Genomic DNA, 24,694 nt, shown 5'->3' with positions numbered 1-24,694 from the left:
CAGTTCTAGTATAATATATTTGTCCAATGAATACCCGTTTATCATCTGCATTTCTTCTTTGTGCACGAATTTTAATGGCAAGTAGTGTATAATGTCAGCCTTCTCTCTGTTATCCTCAGTTTCTAAGCCATTTAAATCATTATTGTCGAAAAAATAGTGTCGAATAGAAACGATACTCCAGGTATCTGGGCGCGCACCGAGTGGCGGAGAATACCATTGCCTAAGAATGGAAGCAGCTCGTACTGATAGGAGTTAGCTTTGACCGTGGAATGTGCGACAGGTGGTCCGTGCAGGACTGTGTCTGGCGCGTTACTCCTGCCGCACCGATCCGACACTTGTCCACGCTGAAGTGCTCTGAGCAGCGGCGGTGTACGGCGGTAGCGACACGCGAATAAAGTGGCCAAGCACTTGGGAGGCCGCCAGAGGTAGGCGGGCGGTGCGCGGCGGAGGGTGCCTGCGGCCGCGGCAGAACCTGTTGCCGCTGCTGCCACTCCGGCGTGCCCTCTCAGTTAATGCCAGCAGAGGAGAGAGCTGGGCCGGCCGCGCGCGGTCCCGGCTATTGATCGGGCCGCGCCGAGTTATACCTGCCCGCGCTTTGCTCGGCCCCGCCGTGCTCCTGCTAGCGCCGGCACGCGCCTACCTGTCCGGCGATTCCTCCACTGGCCGCTCGCCACCAAAGCCTCTGCCTGCCTGCCACACCGGCAGCCGGTCTTCCCGGCCTTTTCCTCCACACGGAACCGGCAGCGGCTCGCTGCAGAGCGCTGAAAAGCAGCCGGCGGGCGTTCCCCTGCCGCGCCGAGCGGCTTTGATATTCTGAAAGACGAGTATCTCGCCTTTTCACGAGAGCACCGCGAACCGAGATTTATCCCGATGAAAGAGATGTGACTGTAGCAGGAGCACCGACTCATTTCACACGGGACCTTCAGTAGTAATTCAAATTATTCTCCATTTATTTTGCTGCTGTTTATCTTTGGCGACGGTGAATGGCCGAAATAAAGTCTCTGACTAGCTGTAGAGGTGGTTAGCGTGTCTTTTGCGCCTTTGGGGAGACGGGCTGCCATATTCGTCGTATCGTGCGGCCTCCTTCAGTCCAATGAATGGTTTGGCACAGCTCTCCGCACTGTTACATACCGTCCGAGTCTAAGTTAGAGTTCTTGTTGTTCTTGTGGTCTTCAGTCCTGAGACTGGTATGATGCATTTCTCCATGCTACTCTATCCTGTGCAAGCTTCTTCATCTCCCAGTACCTACTGCACCCTACATCCTTCTAAATCTGCTTAGAGTATTCATCTCTTGGTCTCCCTCTACGATTTTTACCCTCAACGCTGCCCTCCAATACTAAATTGGTGATTCCTCGATGTCTCACAACATGTCCTACCAACCGATCCCTTCTTCTAGCCAAGTTGTGCCAGAAACTCCTCTTGTCCCCAATTCTATTCAATACCTCCTCATTAGTTATGTGATCTACGCATCTAATCTTCAGCATTCTTATGTAGCACCACATTTCGAAAGCTTCTATTCTCTTCTTGTCTAAACTATTTATCGTCCACGTTTCACTACCATACATGGCTACACTCCATACAAATACTTTCAGAAACGACTTCCTGACATTTAAATTTATACTCGATGTTAACAAATTTTTCTTCTTCAGAAACGCTTTCCTTGCCATTGCCAGTCTACATTTTACATCCTCTCTACTTCGACCATCATCAGTTATTATGCTCCCCAAATAGCAAAACTCTTTTACTACTTTAAGTGTCTCATTTCCTAATCTAATTCCCTCAGCATCACCCTACTTAATTCGATTACATTCCATTATCCTCGTTTTGCTTTTGTTGATGTTCATCTTATACCCTCCTTTCAAGACACTATCCATTCCTTTCAGCTGTTCTTCCAAGTCTTTTGCTGTCTCTGACGGAATTACAATGTCATCGGCAAACCTCAAAGTTTTTATTTCTTCTGAATGAATTTCAATACCTACTCCGAATTTTTCTTTTCTTTCCTTCACTGCTTCCGCAACCTACAGATTGAATAACATCGGGGATAGGCTACAACCCTGTCTCACTCCCTTCCCGAAACCGGTCGTGTTTCATCTAAAACGAACGTTACAACTGAAGTGATATTTCCAACCTCTGCTATAATACTCAGTTACGGATGCTTCTCTGACACGGTTCTTTGTGTGTATTAATAATAAAACTGTAAAACTAGCATGTCTGTGCACTGAAACTATTTGCCAAGAACTGATTCCGGGTGATGTAGGGAGAGTAAAAGAATACAGTGAGACTAATTTTAAAATCTTTGTTTGTCTGTCTCTGTTTTAACACGCAAATCTCTAAAAGTATTCGAAGAATGATCATGGAGTTTCCACAGGCAACTTGAGCATAGCTTGGGGCAATGTACAGTGTTTATTTTCTTCAAAATCGGATCATGAGAGAAAAAGATGTCTTAAAGTTTCAAAGGTCTACTCAGCTTAGTAGTTCGGAGGTTCACCTCGGTGAAAGAAGCATCACAGCGTAGCACACCAAAGAACCAACAGGTGGCGCTGTTAGGTTCGTAGTACACCAAAGAGCTGGAAGTGGTGCTGTTACTCTTTATACCCCAATGACAGTAGTACTTTTGGAATTTTATGTCAGTGACGGAATTGAAGGCTGCCGTATTAACTTTACTTCTTTACTAATAAAAACTAACATTGAATATCGAATCTGCTTGGCTAGGATAGCCTTTTTTTTTTTTTTTTTTTTTGCTAACAATAACGGATTTACTAAGTTTGCTTTGTGATTTAGGAGCCTAATTATTACGTTTTGAGATCTTTTTTCTACAAATAAAAATGCCTAGAAAACTGTCCAGTCTTCCTCAATACACTAGAATGCCTAGCAGCCTAACAACTATGCGATCTCAAGTATAGACTGAAGATCGTCAGCCGAGACTTGATGTGGCTCAAGAACATCAGGCTGTAACTGGCTCTTTGGAAACTTCTTCCGAAAGCAAGGTGCGGCAAAACTCTAATCAAAAGTGTCACAATTTATCTCGCTCCTTGCTACATACAGGGTGTAACGGCTGTAAGTACAGAAATTTGTATTCGTGACTGAGGACGGTGTACCGAACAACACTAGTTCAGTATTTGTCATTTTCAGATTAGTAGTTACATCTATTAGATCGGTAAGTACCTTCAAGTACATGTGGCAAAGACAAGGCGTTAGTACTTATTTTCCTCTGAGCAGCAGTTCAGGGTCGAAGAGCGGACTTGGGGAAGCGAAACAGTCTGTAACAGGCCCGGAAATTGAGTCGATATACAGTACTAATGATAGCTAGCTTTTAGCACTCGAGACTGTACAACACTCCCTAGACACAGGAAGGTGTTGGATATTTAACGACCGTGTGCCTAAACCCACGTACCTGGTCCTTCCCGCGGCGGTTGATCTGCTGCTCTCTGCACTGCCTGCTACGATGTGTCCTGTAACAGCTATTGTCTAGCAGGGATAGTAGCCACTCACACCAATAATACCAAGTTGATCTGGTAGAATTCACTGTATTCTGCTGAACACTCGCACAGGGTGGGGCTGCACTGTTCACAATTAACATTATTCCACAATGGACGCGATCATTATTTGTACTCCAAGTACGTGTGTCCGTTGTGACGTGTAAGGTTGCTGTGTAAATGATGGCGTCCAGTGCAAAAACACGGTGCATAGGACACAAAATAATCACTGTTCAACGGACGTTTTATCAGTCGACGATTGGAACAGTTCTTCCAACAGCACTAAACAGTTCTGTAGCTCATAACACGAGCGTGCGCATGACCGAATCGTGTCCTTAAAATATCGCGTACGATTTACGAACGAGAAAGTGCCTGCGCTCGTGATATTCAGTCAGCCAAAACGATATGTGTTTCTTTCACTTAGATCTTGCAATTTGGATCATACCAGTCCACATTGTTTTTCCGTAACCGTCGCGACGCGGTTGATTGTTGTTCTCCAGACAAGACACACGAAACCGAGAAACAACACCTTTTGGATAAACATTGAAACCGCGTCGTGAACACTGAAATTAGACGCAAAACTTGGGTGGCAAACATTTTCAGTTACTTCACCATAACTCGTAAGATACGTACTGTAGCGGAACCGTCTACACAGCACTCCGCCCACGCTATACGAAAGCTACGTTACGTCTCGCCACTGTTGCTCTGCGCTAGTCAACGATACAGTTCTATGCTGACAAGTCTATACTGAAAGGCATAGACCACTTAGTGGTGTAGTAACGACCATGCAGAAAACGCTAGGTTCTAACATTAGCGACAGTGACGTGTTCGTGAGAAGAGTGTTCAGCGCAGAGGAAAAAAAAAAATAACCAACACATTGATGTGTATACGAAGTAAGGTACCACGTATACAAAATTTCCCCACTTATAAACGTTACACCCCGTGTTATTAACAAGTCGTACTTAGTGCTACCTGTGCGTAGCTGGGGTGGATCGTTTGGTTACATTCTAAGTCGCGAGCACCAGTTGCAGCTCTGAGGTATAGTCCATTTCTAACTCCGCGAGAGATGTTATAAGTCCCTAGAACTGCAATAAATGCTGTAAGTCCGTAGAAGTGTCGCACGAAAATTATTAGCGCAATTTTAGAACCTTAATTATTTTTCCGGGATCTTGGATATGATGGTTGAGGGTTCGCAGCTCTAATAATTATTAGTAAATCAAAAACAGCGCAACTTGTCTTGAAATTTGGTGGAAAAGCCGAAGAAATTCTGGTCGTATGTAAAGTACACAAGCGGCAAGACGCAGTCAATACCTTCGCTGCGCAGTGCCGATGTTACCGACGACTGTGCCGCTAAAGCGGAGTTATTGAACGCAGTTTTCCGAAATTCCTTCACCAGGGAAGACGAATGGAATATTCCAGAATTTGAAACACGAATAGCTCCTAGCATGAGTTTCTTAGAAGTAGATACCTTAGGGGTTGCGAAGCAACTCAAATCGCTTGATACGGGCAAGTCTTCAGGTCCAGATTGTATACCGGTTAGGTTCCTTTCAGATTACCCTGATACAACAACTCCCTACTTATCAATCATATACAACCGCTCGCTCACCGATAGACCTGTACCTGCAGATTGGAAAATTGCGCAGGTCGCACCAGTGATTAAGAAGGGTAGTAGGAGTAATCCATCGAACTACAGACCTATATCATTGACGTCGGTTTGCAGTAGGGTTCTGGAGCATATACTGTATTCAAACATTATGAATCACGTCGAAGGGAACGATCTATTGAGACGTAATCAGCATGGTTTCAGAAAACATCGTTCTTGTGCAACGCAGCTAGCTCTTTATTCGCACGAGGTAACGGCCGCTATCGACAGGGGATCTCAAGTTGATTCCGTATTTCTAGATTTCCGGAAAGCATTTGACACCGTTCCTCACAAGCGACTTCTAATCAAGCTGCGGGCCTACGGGGTATCGTCTCAGTTGTGCGACTGGATTCGTGATTTCCTGTCAGGAAGGTCGCAGTTCGTAGTAATAGACGGCAAATCATCGAGTAAAACTGAAGTGATATCAGGTTTTCCCCAGGGAAGCGTCCTGGGACCTCTGCTGTTCCTGATCTATATAAATGACCTGGGTGACAATCTGAGCAGTTCTCTTTTCGCAGATGATGTTGTAATTTACCGTCTAGTAAGGTCATCCGAAGACCAGTATCAGTTGCAAAGCGATTTGGAAAAGATTGCTGTATGGTGTGGCAGGTGGCAGTTGACGCTAAATAACGAAAAGTGTGAGGTGATCCACATGAGTTCCAAAGGAAATCCGTTGGAATTCGATTACTCGATAAATAGTAAAATTCTCAAGGCTGTCAATTCAACTAAGTACCTGGGTGTTAAAATTACGAACAACTTCAGTTGGAAAGACCACATAGATAATATTGTGGGGAAGGCGAGCCAAAGGTTGCGTTTCATTGGCAGGACACTTAGAAGATGCGACAAGTCCACTGAAGAGACAGCTTACACTACACTCGTTCGTCCTCTGTTAGAATATTTCTGCGCGGTGTGGGATCCTTACCAGGTGGGATTGACGGAGGACATCGAAAGGGTGCAAAAAAGGGCAGCTCGTTTTGTATTATCACGTAATAGGGGAGAGAGTGTAGCAGATATGATACGCGAGTTGGGATGGAAGTCATTAAAGCAGAGACGTTTTTCGTAGCGGCGAGATCTATTTACGAAATTTCGGTCACCAACTTTCTGTTCTGAATGCGAAAATATTTTGTTGAGCCCAACCTACATAGGTAGGAATGATCATGAAAATAAATTAAGAGAAATCACAGCTCGAACAGAAAGGTTTAGATGTTCGTTTTTCCCGCGCGCTGTTCGGGAGTGGAGTGGTAGGGAGATAGTATGATTGTGGTTCGATGAACCCTCTGCCAAAAACTTAAATGTGAATTGCAGAGTAATCATGTAGATGTAGATGATGTTTCATTTAGTCTTTCTGTATGCCTTCACGATATTATGCTTACAACCACTTGAACATCACGTTGTTAGCTGTACCTGGTCATGTTATTTAAGAATAGAACTGCATCTGGTGCTCTCACTGGTTTTCAGACTCCAGAAGCGGCTGATACGCCGCTCGTCCCCCTATCACAGGTACTGCCTAACCCGCCCAAATCGGACTTCCGCGCTGATTTCTCCGAACTTTTACATTCCCCAGTATCTCTGAGATTGCGTGGTTAATTTTGAATACAATCTGTCGCGAGTCCCGCATGAACTTTACACTGAATAAAAACTTTATTAAAACGTACTGTGTTATATTTAAGTTTGAGTGAGTGGTTCACCAGATTTTGCTTGGCATCGGTGAGTTTCTGCTAGGGTACTTAGTCTCTGATTTATTTGCGTACTCTAATGATTAACGAGTAACAAATTAGCATTAGTCTTAATTAACGGTTTAAATCGTCCACATACTATGTATTTACTAATTAATATACTGATTAATTACCACTTACCGCCGTTAAATTTATTCTTGTTCCTGTAACTGGTGTATACATAAATTAGTTTTTAATCATTCTAATCACCTCATTATTCAAGTCTTTCGATAGCGCTGTTTGAGAAATGTCAATGAGCTGACGGCAGGTGGGAGTTTTAATTTTTGATCAACAAAGGTAGGTCGGCATATTCCATAGTAATTCCACTTACAGAGAGGGACTTTCAAGGTGCTTCGGTGATTTTTGCCTTTCCGATGACCCTTAAGCTTCCTAATCGCCATTTCAGCCCTCATGCTATGCGCTGCTTTCGCAAACCCTTTCGCCAGCGAAATTCCCTATGCTGAAATCCTACAGTTTACCTGCCTCCCTCCCGACGGTCACCCTTAACTCGTGAGTGGTAAATTCCTCTAACAGCAGTATTACAATTTTCCTAGCATGTTGATCCTAGTATAACGTGGGGTAACTGGGATTTAGCTGCGAACGCTCCAGCAGCTAATGACTAAATTGGTTGATCGGACACACGGCTACTTACATAGTTCACGACCAACCGTCCTCAACAACTATTTCTCATATACGGGGTGAGTCAGCTACGCTACCGCTGGATATATTTCGTAAACCACATCAAATACTGACGAACCGATTCCACAGACCTAACGTGAGGAGAGGGGCTAGTGTAATTGTTTAATACAAACCATACAAAAATGCACGGAAGTATGTTTTTTAACACAAACCTACGTTTTTTAAATGGAACCACGTTAGTTTTGGTAGCACTTCTGAACATATAAACAAATACGTAATCAGTGCCGTTTGTTGCATTGTAAAATGTTAATTACATCCGGAGATATTGTAACCTAAAGTTGACGCTTGAAACCTCCGACGTTCAGTTGCGTGTTGTAACAAACACGGGCCACGGTCGGCAAGCAACATCTGCTGGGACATGTTTACGATGACGACCGTGTTTACGAGTGTGGCTGTAGTGCACTGTTGTGGTTTGGTCTAGCTGTCTTAGTGTCCGCATGTAGCGCTTGCTGATATTGTTATTCTGCATTCGTCTCCGCACGCAGACCAACTGTAGTACACCGTGTTACCAGACGTCTGTGATAGTGTAGTGTTGTAGGAACTGTGACCATGGTGTATTCAAATGGTTCAAATGGCTCCGAGCACTATGGGACTCAACATCTTAGGTCATAAGTCCCCTAGAACGTAGAACTACTTAAACCTAACTAACCTAAGGACATCACACACACACCCATGCCCGAGGCAGGATTCGAACCTGCGACCGTAGCAGTCCCGCGGTTCCGGACTGCAGCGCCAGAACCGCACGGCCACTGCAGCCGGCCATGATGTATTCGAACTCTGAAAAGGCGGAGATGACACTCATCTATGGCGAGTGTCGACGAAATGCAGCTGAAGCCTGCAGGGTGTATGCAGAACGGTACCCGGACAGAGAGCATCCAACGTGCCGCACATTGCAAAACATCTACCGCCAACTGTATGCAGCAGGTATGGTCGTAGCACGCAAACAGGTCCGTAGCAGGCCTGTCACAGGAGAAGCGACTGCAGTTGGTGTGTTAGCTGCTGTTGCCATGAACCCACACATGAGTACACGGGACATTGCGAGAGCCGGTGGACTGAGTCAAAGTAGTGTCATGCGCATACTGCATCGTCACCGCTTTCACCCGTTTCATGTGTCGCTACATCAGCAATTACATGGTGATGACTTTAATCATCGAGTGCAATTCTGTCAATGGGCATTAACAGAAGCGGGTTTCACAAACCACGGGGCAGTGAATCTACGGAACATGCATTACTGGTCCGTGCACAATCGTCGCTAGCTCAGACAGGTAGAGCGACAGCGACCGTGGACTGTAAATGTATGGTGCGGAATCATTTGGGACCACCTCATTGGTCCTCACTTCATTGCAGGGACCCAAACAGCTGCAACATACATCGCGTTTGCTCGAAAATGTCCCACTGGAAACGCGTCGACGTATGTGGTATCAGCATGATGGTGCACCTGCACATTACGCAATTAACACTAGGCTGACCCTTGACAGGATGTTCGACGGGCGTTTCATAGGACGTGGAGGACGCATAAATTGGCCATCCCGTTCTCCTGATCTTAAGCCTCTGGACTTCTTTCTGTGGGATACGTTAAAGGAGAATGTGTACCGTAATGTGCCTACAACCCCAGAAGATATGAAACAACGCATTGTGGCAGCCGGCGGCGACATTACACCAGATGTACTGCGGCGTGTACGACATTCATTACGCCAGAGATTGCAATTGTGTGCAGCAAATTATGGCCACCACATTGAACATCTATTGGCCTGACACGTCGGGACACACTCTATTCCACTCCGTAATTGAAAACGGAAACCACGTGTGTACGTGTACCTCACCCCTCATGGTAATGTACATGTGCGTCAGTGAAAAAGACCAATAAAAAGGTGTTAGCATGTGGACGTAATGTGCTGTTGCAGTCTCTTCTGTACCTAAGGTCCATCATCGTTCCCTTTGGATCCCTACGTAATTCGGTGCTCTCCGATACACACGATCTAACAGCGGAGGAGTGGTACTCAAGCGTCAACTTTAGGTTACAATATCTCCGGATGTAATTAACATTTTACAATGCAACAAACGGCACTGATTACGTATTTGTTTATATGTTCAGATGTGCTAACAAAACTAACGGGGTTCCATTTAAAAAAACGTAAGTTTGTGTTAAAAAACATACTTCCGTGGATTTTTCTATGGTTTGTATTAACCAATTACACCAGCCCCTCTCCTCACGTTAGGTTTGTGGAATCGATTCGTCAGTTTTTGATGTGGTTATGAAATATATCCAGCGGTAATGTTAGGTGACTCACTCTGTATACGATTAGAACATTAAGTGAAGTACGTGCTGTCAATTAGTCCCATCTGCGGTTAGCACCAGTCCAGCGTCTGGCTCTGGTGGACGCGCTGTGGCACGGTGGCCGGGAGGCCCTTAGTTCGAGCCTCGGCCTGTCAACGTTTTGCCTGGACCCCCAGGCCTCCAGGATGACGGTTGGATGGGGTGGCTTCACAATGGAAGGCCACATTACAGTGGACGCCGAACCGATGACTGGCCGGTTCGATGCCCGGCGTGCCCATATACCCAGTAATTATACGAACCGAAGTGATTCTGTCGTGCGGTGAACGTCGCAAATTTCCCTGGTTACCGTAATTCGTTTAGTCACTGACCAGGCAGCCACTCTATTCCTAGTTTGACCCGGGGTGACTATATCTGACAGTTAGCTCCGAACGCCTCGAGCAGTTAACGAATAATGTTTTAAAATTTATCCCCCGTGCCTACATTTGCTATTAGTGTTCCGTAGTAATAACTCTCTATCTCATTCTGATTCTTCTAGCTGGGTCTCGGAGTTTCGCCTAACCTAAAAACCTGCATGTGCATTCCACATTTACTCTGTCACCTGAATGGTTGTTTCTGGTGTAAGGCGAACTCCGGACATATCTAGGACAACTTTTCAGGTCTCTACCGTGTATTGTAGATCGAGAAATCTACAGTCCGTCTCGCTGTACAACCGACAAAGCTACTGGTTTAGACCCTCCGCCCACCTTCCTGAAAGAGAGCTGTGGCCTGCTATCTCCACCCTCCTTCCTAATTCCATCTACTGTCCACATTAGTCTTTAAGAAGATATGAGAGAAGCGAAGATTAGAATAAACTTTCTAGTTTACTTAGCTTGTCATGTAGAGTTGGCTGCAGTTCTTCTTTTCTAGGAGGTCTGATTCTAGAAGCAGATAATTTCACGTTGTAGGTCCTAACGCTTGGATTGATCTAAATGAATTTGAAGTTTGTTATTGCACAATTTTTTGTTTTTACGTTAATACATGTTCTCACATTTTAGTATATCATACAGTCTTATGATTTTTCACATTAACAAAGCCAAAATTACATTATTCGCAAGAAACACAAATATAAGTCCGATGACATCAGACGCATGCTTACCATTCTCACCCTCTGTGGAGTAAGCGGTATTCCAAAGGGTTTAAAATTTTTCTTAACAATTGAATTTCTACTACTTTGTCACATTACTACTTTCGATTATTATTTCATAAATGGATCCATAAATAACCATAGTAACCAGTACAGTATCATGTAATTAATGACAGAAATTTTTAAGTGTGCCAGTATTTCGTAATTTCAAAAGTTTCTAAAAAATAATTTTAACTGCACATTCATAACTAGTACTTATCGATTAGAACATCGAGACTAAAACATTTTATAAAGCAATTCATTTTCATAAATATTAGCTTGGAATGTAACATACCATATATAAAATTATATGAAAGTTTTCAGAAAAGAAGCCGAGATGATATTGACCTGTCCAAAAGTCGGAAAATAATACTGGTATCGACAACTACTGTTGATGAAAAGTAACGCTAGTGGAGGATGTCCCGTTACAGACTCCTCGGAATAATGCTTCAAACTGACTGCTGTCTTGTTGTCTGCACCTCTAGCGCCAGTCTCTGAAAAGAGCTGAATTTTCTCGGACCCAGGCTACATTCTTCGTCATTGTCTACATAAGTGAAGAACAGCAGTATCGGTCCAGATTGCGCTACGATTTCCTGATTTACTACCCCACAACTACATGTTTACAAGCTGCCACCCTTTCATATCCACAGTAGTTTGGTTAGAAGCCGCCTAGATTTAAGTTTAAGTTTCAATGTCACCTATTTCCATCCCCAACCCGACCCCTACCCATAGTCGTACTACACATATATCACAAATATAGTAATTTTTAATTATATATGAACTCTTAAGTGTTCTAAAAATGCGTGGAGTTTCACCAGGAATCCCAGATTTTCCTGCTGCACAAACAGCCCTATTCCGTAGGGTTCCTAGATGTATTTTAACGCCATAAAATTTCATTCCCTATAGTGATTCATATCTGCACCGAGTCTGACTTCAGTTGTTTAGCTTCAGTGACAACTTCATCGATCGTAAGTTGTCCATATTCAGAACACATGAAACATTATTGAAATAAATTAAAATAAACTGTGTAGCTATCAGAACTGGAAGGCTTGTATGTTTCAGTCGCCAGAGTTGGCTGCTCTGAGAATCTAATAAACTTTTGCATACTCGTGGTCGGAATTGTTTATGGCGGTGGGTGAGATTGCAGCAGTGTTCTGTGCAGCCGCTAACCGCATGCACAACTCCAGCTATTTTCCACCGCATAGTTTTGTCCATTAACATTTCGTTGATAATGTATACACTGTGACGATGTGTCACATATCTATTTTGTAATGTCTAGTCTTCACAATAGAAAAATGTATTAGTACCTCATGCAAGCAAGTGTCGCTCTTCGGTACCTTAACTGTGCCAGCTAAAATACCAGTTTAATCTGTGTAACCTAAGTGCTCTTGATGGCCTTGATTCAAATAACGTTCCAATGGTAAGCACAGTCCAGAAACCAGAGTATAAGCCCTAAACGGAATAATAGAAAGGTTGCGAGGAAACGTGTGTGTGAATAACAAGTAACTCGCATGGAACACTGGCAAATACATTCCAAAAGGCCAGTTCTAAAGCAGAAAATACATTTTTAAAGGATTGGAATTAACCGACATATCTCTGTTCTCGAGCTCCAGTAGCAGACACAGTTCACGCACCGCTGCCGCTTGTACTTTTCGGTGAACTATCATTCCCTCTAATGGAATTAGACTACGTCTCTGTACGAATGCTGGCAAGAGTCCGCGGTGACGAGTAGCGAGTTGTATTCCATTTGCGCAGTGACTTACAGAGGTGGATAGTATGTTTCATTTTCTGTTTCTGGTATATTTTATTCAGCTTCCAATTTCTCTTCCAACAAGTTGTTGCAACATGTTGAAGGTCTCAATCTACTTTTTCTATCGACTCATTTATCTGTTTTGTTCATCTTCACTTATTAGGACATCTTCACAGGTTAATTTTTAATATTGCTTGCATATAACTCCAGCACTCGACTTTTTTATCTTCGTAGACTTCAGATGAAGATTTTCGTGAAGTACTTCTTTCTCTTCATTGACTTTGTCTCACCCGTGATGCTTTGACATATGCTGTTTTCCTTTTTTTTTCGGGTCGTCAGTCTTCTGATCGATGCGGTCCACCAAGAATTCGTCTCCTGTGCCAATCTCTTCACCTCAGAATAGAACTTCCAACCTACGTCCTCAATTATTTGTTGGGTGCATTACAATCTCTGTCTTCCTGTACAGTTCTTGCCCTCTACAGATGCATCTAGTAAGATGGAGGTCATTCCTTCATGTCTTAACAGATGTCCTATCGTCCTGTCCCTTCTCCTAACTAGTGTTTTCCACATGTTCCTGTTCTCTCCGATTCTGCACAGAACCTCCTGATTTCTTATCTTATCAATCCACCTAATTTTCCACAGTCGTCTGTAGCACCACATCTCAAATGCTTCCATTCTCTTCTGTTCCGGTTTTCCCACAGTCCATGTTTCACTACCATACAATGCTGTTCTCCAGACGTACATTCTCGGAAATCTCTTCCTCAAATTAAGGCATTTGTTTGATACTAGTAGACTTCTCTTGGCCAGGAAAGCCCTTTTTGCCAGTGCTAGTCTGATTTTGATGTCCTCCTTGTTCTGTCCACCATTGGTTATTTTACTGCCTAGGTAGCAGAATTCCTTAACTTCATCTACTTCGTGACCATCAATCCTGATGTTAAGTTCCTCGTTGTTCTCATTTCTGCTACTTCTAATGACTTTCGTCTTTCTTCTATTAACTCTCAATAAATATTCTGTATTCATTAGATTGTTCATTCCATGCAGCAGACCATGTAATTCATCTTCAATTTCACTCAGGAAAGCAAAGTCATTAACGAATCGTATCACTGATATCCTTTCACCTTGAATTTTAATTCCACTCCTAATGCTTTCTTTTATTTCCATCATTGCTTCTTCGATGTACGGATAGAACAGTGGGGGGGAAAGACTACATCTCCATCATACACCCTTTTTAATCCGAGCACTTCATTCCTAGTCGTCCCCTCATATTATTCCTTCTTGGCTCTTGTTCGCACTGCGTATTACCCGTCTCTCACTATAGCTTACCCGTATTTTTTCTCAGAATTTCGAACATCTTGCACAGTTTTACATTGTCGAAGGCTTTTTCCAGGACGACAAGTCCTATGAAAGTGTCGATTCCTCTTTTGCCTTGCTTCCATTAGCAACCGCAGCGTCAGAATTGCCTCTCTCGTGCCTTTTCTCTTTCTAAAGACAAACTGATCGTCAACTAGCGCATCCTCAATTTTCTTCTCCATTCTTCTGTATATTATTGGATTCATGAGCTGTTAAGCTCATTGTGCAATAATTCTCTCACTTTTCAGCTCTCGCTGTCTTCGGAATTGTGTGGATGAAATTTTTCCGAAACTCATATGGTATGACGCCTGACTCATACATTCTACACACCAACGTGAATAGGCGTTCTGTTGCCACTTCCCCCAATGATTTCAGAAATTCTGATGGAATGTTATCTATCCCTTCGCGCTTATTTGATCTTAAGTCCTCCAAGGCTGTTTTAAATTCTGATTCTAATACTGGATCCACTATATCTTCGAAATCGACACCTGTTTCTTCTTCTATCACATCAGACAAATCTTCTCCCTCGTAGAGGCTTTCACTGTATTCTTTCCACCTATCCGCTCTCTCCTCTGCATTTAACAGTGGAATTCCCGTTGCACTCTTTAATGTTACCACCGTTGCTTATAATGCCACCGAAGGTTGTTTTGACTTTCCTGTAAGCTGAGTCTGTCCTTCGGACAATCTTTCCTTTCTCGATTTCTTCACATTCTTCATGCAGCCATTTCGTCTTAGCTTGTCTACACTTCCTATTAATTTCATTCCTCAGTGACTTGTATTTCTGAATTCCTGAGTTTCCCAGAACTTTTTTGTACTTCCTCTTTTCATCGATCAACAGAAGTATTTCTTCTGTTAACCACAGTTTCTTCGCAGTTACCTTCTTTGTACATATGTCTTTCTTTCCAACTTCCGCGATGGTCCATTTTAGAGATGTGCATTCCTCTTCAACTGTACTGCATACTGAGCTACTCCTTATTGATGTATCTATAGCTTTAGAGAACTTGAAGCGTATCTCGTCATTCCTTAATACCTCCTTATCCCCCTTCTTTGTGTATTGATTCTTCCTGACTAATGTCTTAAACTTCAGCCTACTCTTCATCACTACTGTATTGTGATCTGAGTCTATATCTGCGCCTGGGTATGCCTTACGATCCAGTATCCGATTTCGGAATCTCTGCCTGACCATGATGTAATCTAACTGAAATCTTCCCGTACCACCCGGCCTTTTCCAAGTATACCTCCTCCTCTTGTGACACTGGAACAGAGAATTCGCTACTACTACGTGAAATTTATTACAGAACTCAGTTTCTCCTCGCTCATTCCTTCTACCAAGCCCATATTCTCCTGTAAATCTTTCTTCTACTCCTTCCCCTACAACTGCATTCCAGTCCCCCACAACTATTATATTTTCATCTCCCTTTTCATATTGTATTACCCTTTCACTATCCTCATACAGTTTCTCTATCTCTTCAGCCTGCGACGTCGGCATGTATACCTGAACTATCGTTGTCGGCGATGGTTTGCTGTCGAGTCTGATAAGAACAACACTGTCGTTGAACTGGTCACAGAAACACATTCTCTACCGTACCTTCCTGTTCATACTGAATCCTCCCGTTATACCACTTTCTGCTGCTCTTGATATTACCCTACACTCATCTGACCAGAAATCCTCGTCTTCTTTCTACTTCACTTCACTTCACTTCACTGACCCTTACTACATCTAGATTGAACCTTTGCATTTCCCTTTTCTAATTTTCTGGTTTCCCTACCACGTTCAAACTTATGACTCGTAGAACGTTATCCTTCCGTTGATTATTCAATATTTTTCCCATGGTAACCTCTCCCTTGGCAGTCCCCTCCTGGAGATCCGAATGGGGGACTATTGTCAATGGAGAGCTTATGACACTTTTTTAATTACAGACCACATGTCCTGTGAATACACGTTACGTGTTTTTAATGCCGTGGTTTCCATTGCCTTCTGCATCCTTATGCCGTTGATCATTGCTGATTTTTCTGCCTTTAGGGGAAGTGTAGCACCCCCTAGGACAAGAGAGTGCCCTGAACCTGTTTCCGCGCATCCGACCTTTTGACAAGTCAGTTAGCAGAATGAAGAATGTCGAATGTCTTCGGTGCCAACGCTGATTATTAACCAAAATTTATCATTGGCGGGAGCTGAAACCTAGATCGATTACAATTTTGATTGATAATCAAAGACGCTGCTTTTCTTTTTTGTTCGTCATTGTACGGTGTATTTAATCGTAGCGGACGTCACATGACATCCGTTGAAGCTCTAGACCACGGGTGTACTTGCTTTAACACCTTTCTCTTTACATCTGGCGTGTATGAAATTTATCCACACTTCGTACTCATCGCCTATGTGGAAAGTCGAACATTTTGTCACAGCGCCGTATCTATGTAGCCCTTGGAATTAGCACCATTCGAAAAAGTAAAGCTTCGTACTACGTCCTTCCAACAATGTGGCACGTCCCATGAGACACGGTGAAGGATTACTTAGATAGCACAGAGTAGGGATTCCTTAAGGATTCAACACACATAAATAAAAATAAAGTCTCTGGCATTTCAAACAACTCTTTCGTACTATAAAGTTCTTTTCTTCCCTATTCCTTTATTTTCTTCTTCTTCTTCTTCTTTGTCTGTCCCCTTCTTTTCTTTTCCTTGTTGTGTAATAGTAATACCTTATCCACTTTCTGGGCTCAGCATCTCACTAATTATTAAGAGATGCTGGCCAAATCATTCAGACAAGAAAATGGGGAATTACTAGTTAGTGTGTCTACATGGTCCATTGTGTGTGAAATAACTGGTAGTGAGAAGTGAATGGACGCAGTAGCATTAGTTATTTACATTTTTTTTCCGTTCCCCGCATTTAACGCCTGTAGACATTTTAGTGTGGGGAAAGTTGAAACACGCCGTCTACAAGGACACACCAACTACTCCCGATGATATGCGACGACATATTACTGCAGCCTGTCGGACATCTCCGCTGAAAGAATAGCGTGTGTGCAGCAGCAGTCGTTCCATACTAAGCTGTAAGCGTGTACTGCCGCTGCCGGTGGTCAGTTTCAACACAACCTATGATGGTCAGTTGCCTCGTTACTGGTCAGAATCCACACAACTACAGGGTATGGTAGATAAGTAATGAGACTGGCCGCCGCGCGGCGCCCCAGTCGCTCGCAGGGCGCGCGTATTACGTTGTTTGTGTGCCCGTGACACTTGTGAAAACGCTGAAGATGGATCGCTCGATAGAACAGCGGTATGCAATCAAATTTTGCTTTCGCTTGGGCAAAACTGCTTCGGAAACTTTTGCTATGATTACGGAGGCCTACAAAGAAGACTCCCTATCAAGAGCTCAAGTGTTCCGGTGGTTTAATGAATTTAAAAACGGGAGGGAATCCGTTGAAGACATGGAACGATCTGAACGCCCTTCAACGAGTCGTGTGGATGAAACGATGGCCAAAGTGAAAGAACTCCTGGACTCCGACCGTCGTTTAAGTCTCAAAATGATCGCCGATGAGGTCTCCGTGAATAAATTTACGGTTCACCAAATTGTTACGCAAGATTTGATGATGAGGAAAGTTTGCGCAAAATTGGTTCCCCGAGTGCTCACCGCCGAACAAAACCAACAATGAGTGGGCGTTTGCCGTGAGATGTTGAATGATTTGGAAAATAATCCACACTTTTTAGACAACGTAGTAACAGGCGACGAATCGTGGACATTCCAGTACGACCCGGAGACGAAAGCCCAGAGCTCGGAGTGGCACACACCGGCATCCCCGCGGCCGAAGAAAGCAAGAATGTCAAAGTCCCGCATCAAGACAATGCTGATTGTGTTTTTCGACAAGCGGGGGTTAATTCACAAAGAGTTTGTCCCTCAGGGGAAGACTGTCAATACCGAATTCTACAAAGAAGTCCTTCAGCGATTGCACAGAGCCGTCAAACGGAAGCGACAGGACCTTACTCAACGCTGGCGCCTCCACCACGACAACGCCCCGGCGCACACAGCGTTCCTCGTGACCTCCTACTTGACCTGAATTGGAGTTGAAGTTTTGCCACAGCCACCATACAGCCCCGACTTGAGTCCTCCTGATTTCTTCCTATTTCCGAAGGTCAAAAGATGCCTGAAGGGTTCGACGATATTCCGAACATCCAACGTGCTGTCACGAAGGCACTAACTGGGATAACTGAAACGGACTACAGTGGGGCCTATGAAGCTTGGAAAACGCGCTGGCAACGTTGTGTCGACGCCCAAGGCGAGTACTTTGAAGAATATTGACGTTTTGTACAAATTGGATCAATAAATTTGTTTTTCTAGACTGAGTCTCATTACTTACCTACGACACCCTGTAGCTTCTCCATTTACGTTGTTCATTAGTGGGTGCTACCAGAGGTACTGTATAAGCCTCGGTGTGGAGACTTTCAAATACGATCTCTCGTAAACGACTCGCACTAGAATCCTGTAACAAACACCATTGGCATTTTGATTTATCCTGCTTTCAGTTCCTAATGTCAATAGGCGTTGTTGCATTTAAAAAAGTGTGTGTTTGCACAAAACTACATATTACAAGTACTATCACAAATAAGTTATTTAAATTCAGACATTTACTTCAACCTTCGTTAACAGTACACTGAGCAAACAGGGTGGAAATTTCAAAAGTGATGTGGGATCAAAATTATAGATATTTAGCAATACACATTTCTTCTTCGTTGTTTCCCGTGGTTCACGTCCTGGGATATTCTTTCTCTCTTTCCAGTAGAGTATTCACAAAATATTTGGATTTGCAGGGGTTCGCGGGTTTTACCTCGTTGTATCAGTTCTAATCAAAACAGTCAACACGTTTCAGTTTTCACTTTGTTGATATATTCTTGAAATAATTTCACAGATTTTAAATAACTATTTTTCTATGTTAGTTCACAGTTACATAAAAATACTTTTCGGCATCTTTATTTTGGCATAATGGGCAACACTCGGCCAGCCTCGACCACATGAGGTCATACACCCCTTCCCTCGGCAAACTACTTCACAACGACTAACTCACTTTACCCACTGATAGTCCATAGAGTGTTAAATACGAAGACCACAACACATTTCACTTCTAAACCAAGTGTTCAAGAAATTGTCCAGAATGTTCTGAAAACTAGAATAGAGTGTACCAAGCTTGTCCCACACACCTTGCCTCCCGAACAGAAATGACTCGTGGTCGGCCGGCGGGACTTGATTGAAACACCAACTACAGGCAATTCTTTTCTGGAAAAAGTCATCATGGGCGGCGAAACTTTGTTCCGTCAATACGAAACAACCACAAAACTATTAGCCAGCCGTTCTGGCTGAGCGGTTCCAGGCGCTTCAGTCCGGAACCGCGCTGCTGTTACGGTCGCAGGTTCGAATGCTGCCTCGGGCATGAATCTGTGTAATGTCCTTAGGTTAGTTAGATTCAATTAGTTCTAAGTCTAGGGCAATGATGACCTCCGCCTCGGGCATGAATCTGTGTAATGTCCTTAGGTTAGTTAGATTTAAGTAGTTCTAAGTCTAGGGCACTGATGATCTCAGATGTTAAGTCCCATAGTGCTCAGAGCCGTTTGAACCATTTGAACAAAACTATTAGCCGGCCGGAGTGGCCGAGCGGTTCTGGGCGCTTCAGTCTGGAACCGCGCGACCGCTACGGTCGCAGGTTCGAATCCTGACTCGGCCATGGATGTGTGTGACGTCCTTAGGTTAGTTAGGTTTAAGTAGTTCTAAGTTCTAGGGGACTGATGACCTCAGCTGTTAAGTGCCATAGTTCTCAGAGCCATTGGAACCATTGGAACAAAACTATTAAGTGCAGAAATAACAGACGTTCAAGGCAGTGCGACGTGCAAGTTGAACAACATTACAAAGACATATCTTTCTGAAAGTTTCACCGAGCGAGGTGGCGCAGTGGTTAGCACACTGGACTCGCATTCGGGAGGACGACGGTTCAATCCCGTCTCCGGCCATCCTGATTTAGGTTTTCCGTGATTTCCCTAAATCGCTTCAGGCACATGCCGGGATGGTTCCTTTGAAAGGGCACGGCCGATTTCCTTCCCTTTCCTTTCCTAACCCGAGCTTGCGCTCCGTCTCTAATGACCTCGTTGTCGACGGGACGTTAAACACTAACATCCTCCTCCTCCTCCTCTGAAAGTTTCACATGGCTGCAGGAACGTTCTGAGGTTTGTGCTCATGTGAGGGAAAACTGTGTAGAACACCTGAAGCGTTAAAACCACCATTTCAACTTTCGTCAATTTTTTTGTTAATGGAGGCTATAAACTTTTTGGACCGACAATATACGAAGGTTGCCCGGAAAGTAATACACCGCATTTTTTGTTCAACAATTCTGTATTCAAAATAATGAAAACTGCACACACGGATGAATGGAGAATGGTGTTTTATCTACACACCCTATTTTACCGCGTAATCTCGATCATCTTGTAACGCCTTCCTCCAGCGCGAAACAAGGGCGTGTAAGCCTTGTCGGTACGTACCCTTGTTCAGGTGGTGGAGCCACACTTCCTTTGCTGATTGACAGATGCAGCCCCAGTTGCCGACTCGTAATGCGTCTGTTCACGCGAATGACGTCAACAGCTCGCTGCAACACGTCAGGTGTGACAGCCATCGATGGTCTCCCCAACCGGTGCAAATCGTGGAGCTCCGCCAAACCGCCTTCTGATGACCTCGTCCTCCGTGGTCAGCTACTGACTATACTTCTGTCGACAGCAGATGCTCCATAGACTTTGCACAAGCGTTTGTGAATATTCCCCACAGTTTCGTTCTCTGCAAAATTCAATGACGGCGCATTTCTTATAATGTACATCACCTACAGACGCCATTGTGAAACTGTCCTGTCGGAAGTGACGGAAACTTGGCGCAATCACTCAAATGATCAATACATAACGTTTCGCGTTAGTAACATTGTCTTCGGCCGAGAAAAAAACATACCATGCATTATTTTCTGGGCAATCTCGTATATGAATTGTATTTTTTCTTTGTTTGTTCTTAAACCGTATTAGCAACACCACCAACCCACTCGTATGTTGAGCATTCTGGCCTGCAAAACAATGATGAAATGGGATCTGACAGCTTTGGTTCAAAACTTTTACAAGGGACAGCTCTGCGTCATCAGTGGAAGTGATATGCTGTTGGTCTTACGCTATGCTGTTTATGCTACACCTTGTCTTTCAATCAAGCGCTTAATACAGGCAGAGCGCTAGTTATTTCCTATACTGACAGCCGAGTTCCATGTAGACGGGAAATCATGAAGAAAATTTACAAACGTTGCTGACTTTCCTTATTTGTGTTCCTGTCTGTTAATAATTATGCAACTGTTAAACACCAGTACAGCAGGAGTGGCAGTCTTTTCTTGTGGAATGGTGAGTATAGCGGATAACAGAAGAACAATCGCAGCACTTGATATCAGCGTCTTCAAAACTTTATTATCTACAGTCGAAGTTGTGACACTCACAGACTATCTTCCAATGAGATGTTCTGTCCGACAGAAGTCGTCTAAATGTTTGGTTAATTACCAGTACATCTCAAAAAATAAATCATCGTTAATTGAAATTAATGACTACTTTAACATTGCAGAAATTTAGTAGGAAAAATTACTTTGGCTATCTAAGCGCTTTGGCAGCGACCAGAATAATAATGAATATCCCGTGGAATTGAAATTACAACTCATGAAACATGTAATTCTGTGTTGAGTGCTTCAAGAAGTAATACGATTAACCCCCTCTTTCCTTTAGGCATTCGTGAAGAGCTTTTTTAATCTCCCTGTCGCAGTATCATCAACTAAGTATTCCTTACCGCCGTTCCAAGCGATCCCTCATTCGTCCCCTACACAGCAAGTGAACACCGTTACATAACGCAGAACAAAGTCGATAATTGCATAACAAGTTGCCTCGGTCTCCCTCCGCTGCCCCCTCCCCGCCCCCTGCCGGACTGGTGTGTTTACCGAGCAATTGTTTTACAGCTACATATCTGTTACACACGCGGCACCTAAAATTAATGTTAATAAACTAATAAATATCTAAACACTGTTCCTGAAATCACTATGACCTCTGTCGGGCAGCTGAGTAGGGTGTGCCTCAGAAGGTACTTCACAACTTCAAGACATCGCAGCATCGTACCTAAAAGGGGCGGTCGAACAGTTGCCGTTTGAAGGCGTTACGTATATGCAGCACAGCGCGACACTGTTGCGGGTATATAAGCACCGGCATGTAGGCCAGGGGTTAGTGTGCCCTTAGGACAGAAACTTTCTGGTCGTCTCTTATAAATAATTGAATGGTGTGCAAAACGTAAGGATGAAAGAAACTCTGTCATAACGTCTCACTGCAAAATAACGTAGCCCTATGAAACTTGGACCGTACATAGAAGGAAATGCTATATTATAGTACAGAAGATACGCGAAAGAAATATTCAATGAAACGAACAGAAAAAAACAATTTTTTTTAATTATTACAATTGTTACAGCGTAGTCATCGCAATTCATGGTCTCTTCGATATTACAAGCGGCGGGACACCTATTACGTGACCACACACTATGGACAGCAATGGATGCCCTACAAAATGCTCCCACACCTGACCGCAAAGTCGGTACGGAGTTCTTGTGGCAGGGTGTTGCATTCCTCCGTCAGGGCTGTTGATTAAGCTTATGGATTGTGGTTGGTGTATGTGGACAGCGTGCAATACGCCCCCCCCCCCCTGAGTCCAACACTTGCTCGCTGGGACTTAAGTCGGGGGAACAGGCACTCCAGTCCACTCACCGAATATCCTCTGGTTCAAAGAGCTTCAAATGGTTCAAATGACTCTGAGCACTATGGGACTCAACTGCTGTTGTCATCAGTCCCCTAGAGCTTAGAACTGCTTAAACCTAACTAACCTAAGGACATCACACACATCCATGCCCGAGGCAGGATTCGAACCTGCGACCGTAGCAGTCGCACGGTTCCGGACTGCGCGCCTAGAACCGCGAGACCACCGAGGCCGGCGGTTCAAAGAGCTGCTCTGTCTGCAACGTTCGGTGCGGGTCACGCATTGTCATCCATAAAAATGAAGTCAGAGTGAAATTCACCCCTGGAAAGACGCACATTGGGGAAGAACACAGTACCACACTCATTTTGACTGGTGAGTGCACAGTGTTTAAAGATTTTGAGGGTAGGATGCCGGTGCAGCATCATGCGTGCTGTGATCTATCCCCTCCTTCCGACTTCCATCTACAGTCGACATTACACAGTCTTTTATAAAGATTTGAGAGGAGCAATGATTACAATAAACTTTCTGGTTTACTTAGCTTGTCATGTTGAGTTCGCTCCAGTTCTTCTTGTCTAGGGGTCTGATTCTTGAAGCTGAAAAATGTCAACCTCACGGTTGGGTTGAGCTAAATAAATCTGAAGATCGTTGTTACAGCATTTTTCTTACGTAAATATATTTTCTGACATTTTACTATATCATACAGTACTTTGATTTTTCACATTAACAAAGCCGAACTTACATTGTTCTCACAAAATACAAAAATACGTCCGATCACATCAGAGGCATGCTTAAGACTCTCACACTCTGCGGAAATAACCATATTCCAAAGGGTTTTTCTTAAGAAATGAATTTCTACTAGTTTCTGTTACGTTAATAATTTCGATTATTGTTTCATAAATAAATCCAGAAATAACATACTAAACATTACATGATTGCGTAATTAATAACAGAAATTTTGAGTGTGCCAATAATTTGAAATTTCGAATGTTTCTAAAAAAAATAAAATTAGGATTTGGGGCAGTGAAAATACACACCAAACATTTCAGAATGTTCGTTATAGTCCTAAACGGAACGTGTTTTGTGCGTTGAGCAAGAACAAAGTGTACGGTCACCTTTTTTCTCCATGAGAGAACCGTTGACGGGATAGTGTACTTGGATATGCTACGACAATTTTTGATACGCCAGATCGATAAGGATGACCAAGAACGAAATGTTTACTTCGTGCAAGATGGTGCACCATTGCACTACCTGGCTGACGTACGGTATTTTCTCTGAGACTGCTTTACGGGTCAATGGATTGGCCGTGACGCGCCAATTGCATGGCCTCCACTTCCCCGAGACCTGACACCACTTGATTTTTCTTTGTGGGGATTCATCAATGACATCGTGTTTGTACCTCCTGCGCAGGCTTCTCTTCCTGAACTTAGAGCAAGAATTTACGCCGCCACTCGGCAAGTTACACGTGCCATGCTACACCGAGTTAGGGAAGAAATCGACTTCCGATGGGATGTGTGCAAGATAACCAACGGAAGCCACATACAATATCTTCAGTTTAAGGCACTAAATAATACTAAACTCAGCTCTATATCTTTTTTCAATAAATTTATAGCAGCTTTTAAAGTTGTAAAGTTCTTTTTGGGACACCCTGTTTCCCCTATGTTACTCATAGTTGCTAGCCGGATGTCCTTCCTGATGACAACATAACCAGATGTACTATTCAGCTTAAAAGCAACTTTACAAAAGTGTGAAGTGATTCGAACAGACAATGGAGATCAAGAGAGGGCAGACTAACATGACCTGTCCATTCATAGCCGGCTAGTGTGGCCGAGCGTTTCTAGGC

At 43.6% G+C, this 24,694-nt stretch overlaps 1 protein-coding gene across 1 annotated transcript in view; it reads right to left on the bottom strand.

The window, feature by feature from the left end:
* Nucleotides 1-309: 309 nt before the first annotated feature.
* Nucleotides 310-24,694, bottom strand: part of LOC124613856 (atherin-like) — a 53,698-nt gene continuing 29,313 nt past the window's right edge. The window contains exons 3-4 of the mRNA XM_047142581.1: nt 641-813; nt 310-556 (exon numbers count right to left, since the gene is read on the bottom strand). Coding sequence (XP_046998537.1) covers nt 310-556; nt 641-813 — 420 coding nt within the window. The remainder of the gene's footprint in view (nt 557-640; nt 814-24,694) is intronic.

The sequence above is a fragment of the Schistocerca americana genome, chromosome 4, assembly GCF_021461395.2.
Source record: "Schistocerca americana isolate TAMUIC-IGC-003095 chromosome 4, iqSchAmer2.1, whole genome shotgun sequence".
NCBI lineage: Eukaryota > Metazoa > Arthropoda > Insecta > Orthoptera > Acrididae > Schistocerca > Schistocerca americana.
The sequence above is the reverse complement of the archived record's forward strand: the minus strand, read 5'-3'. Positions and strand labels throughout refer to the sequence as shown.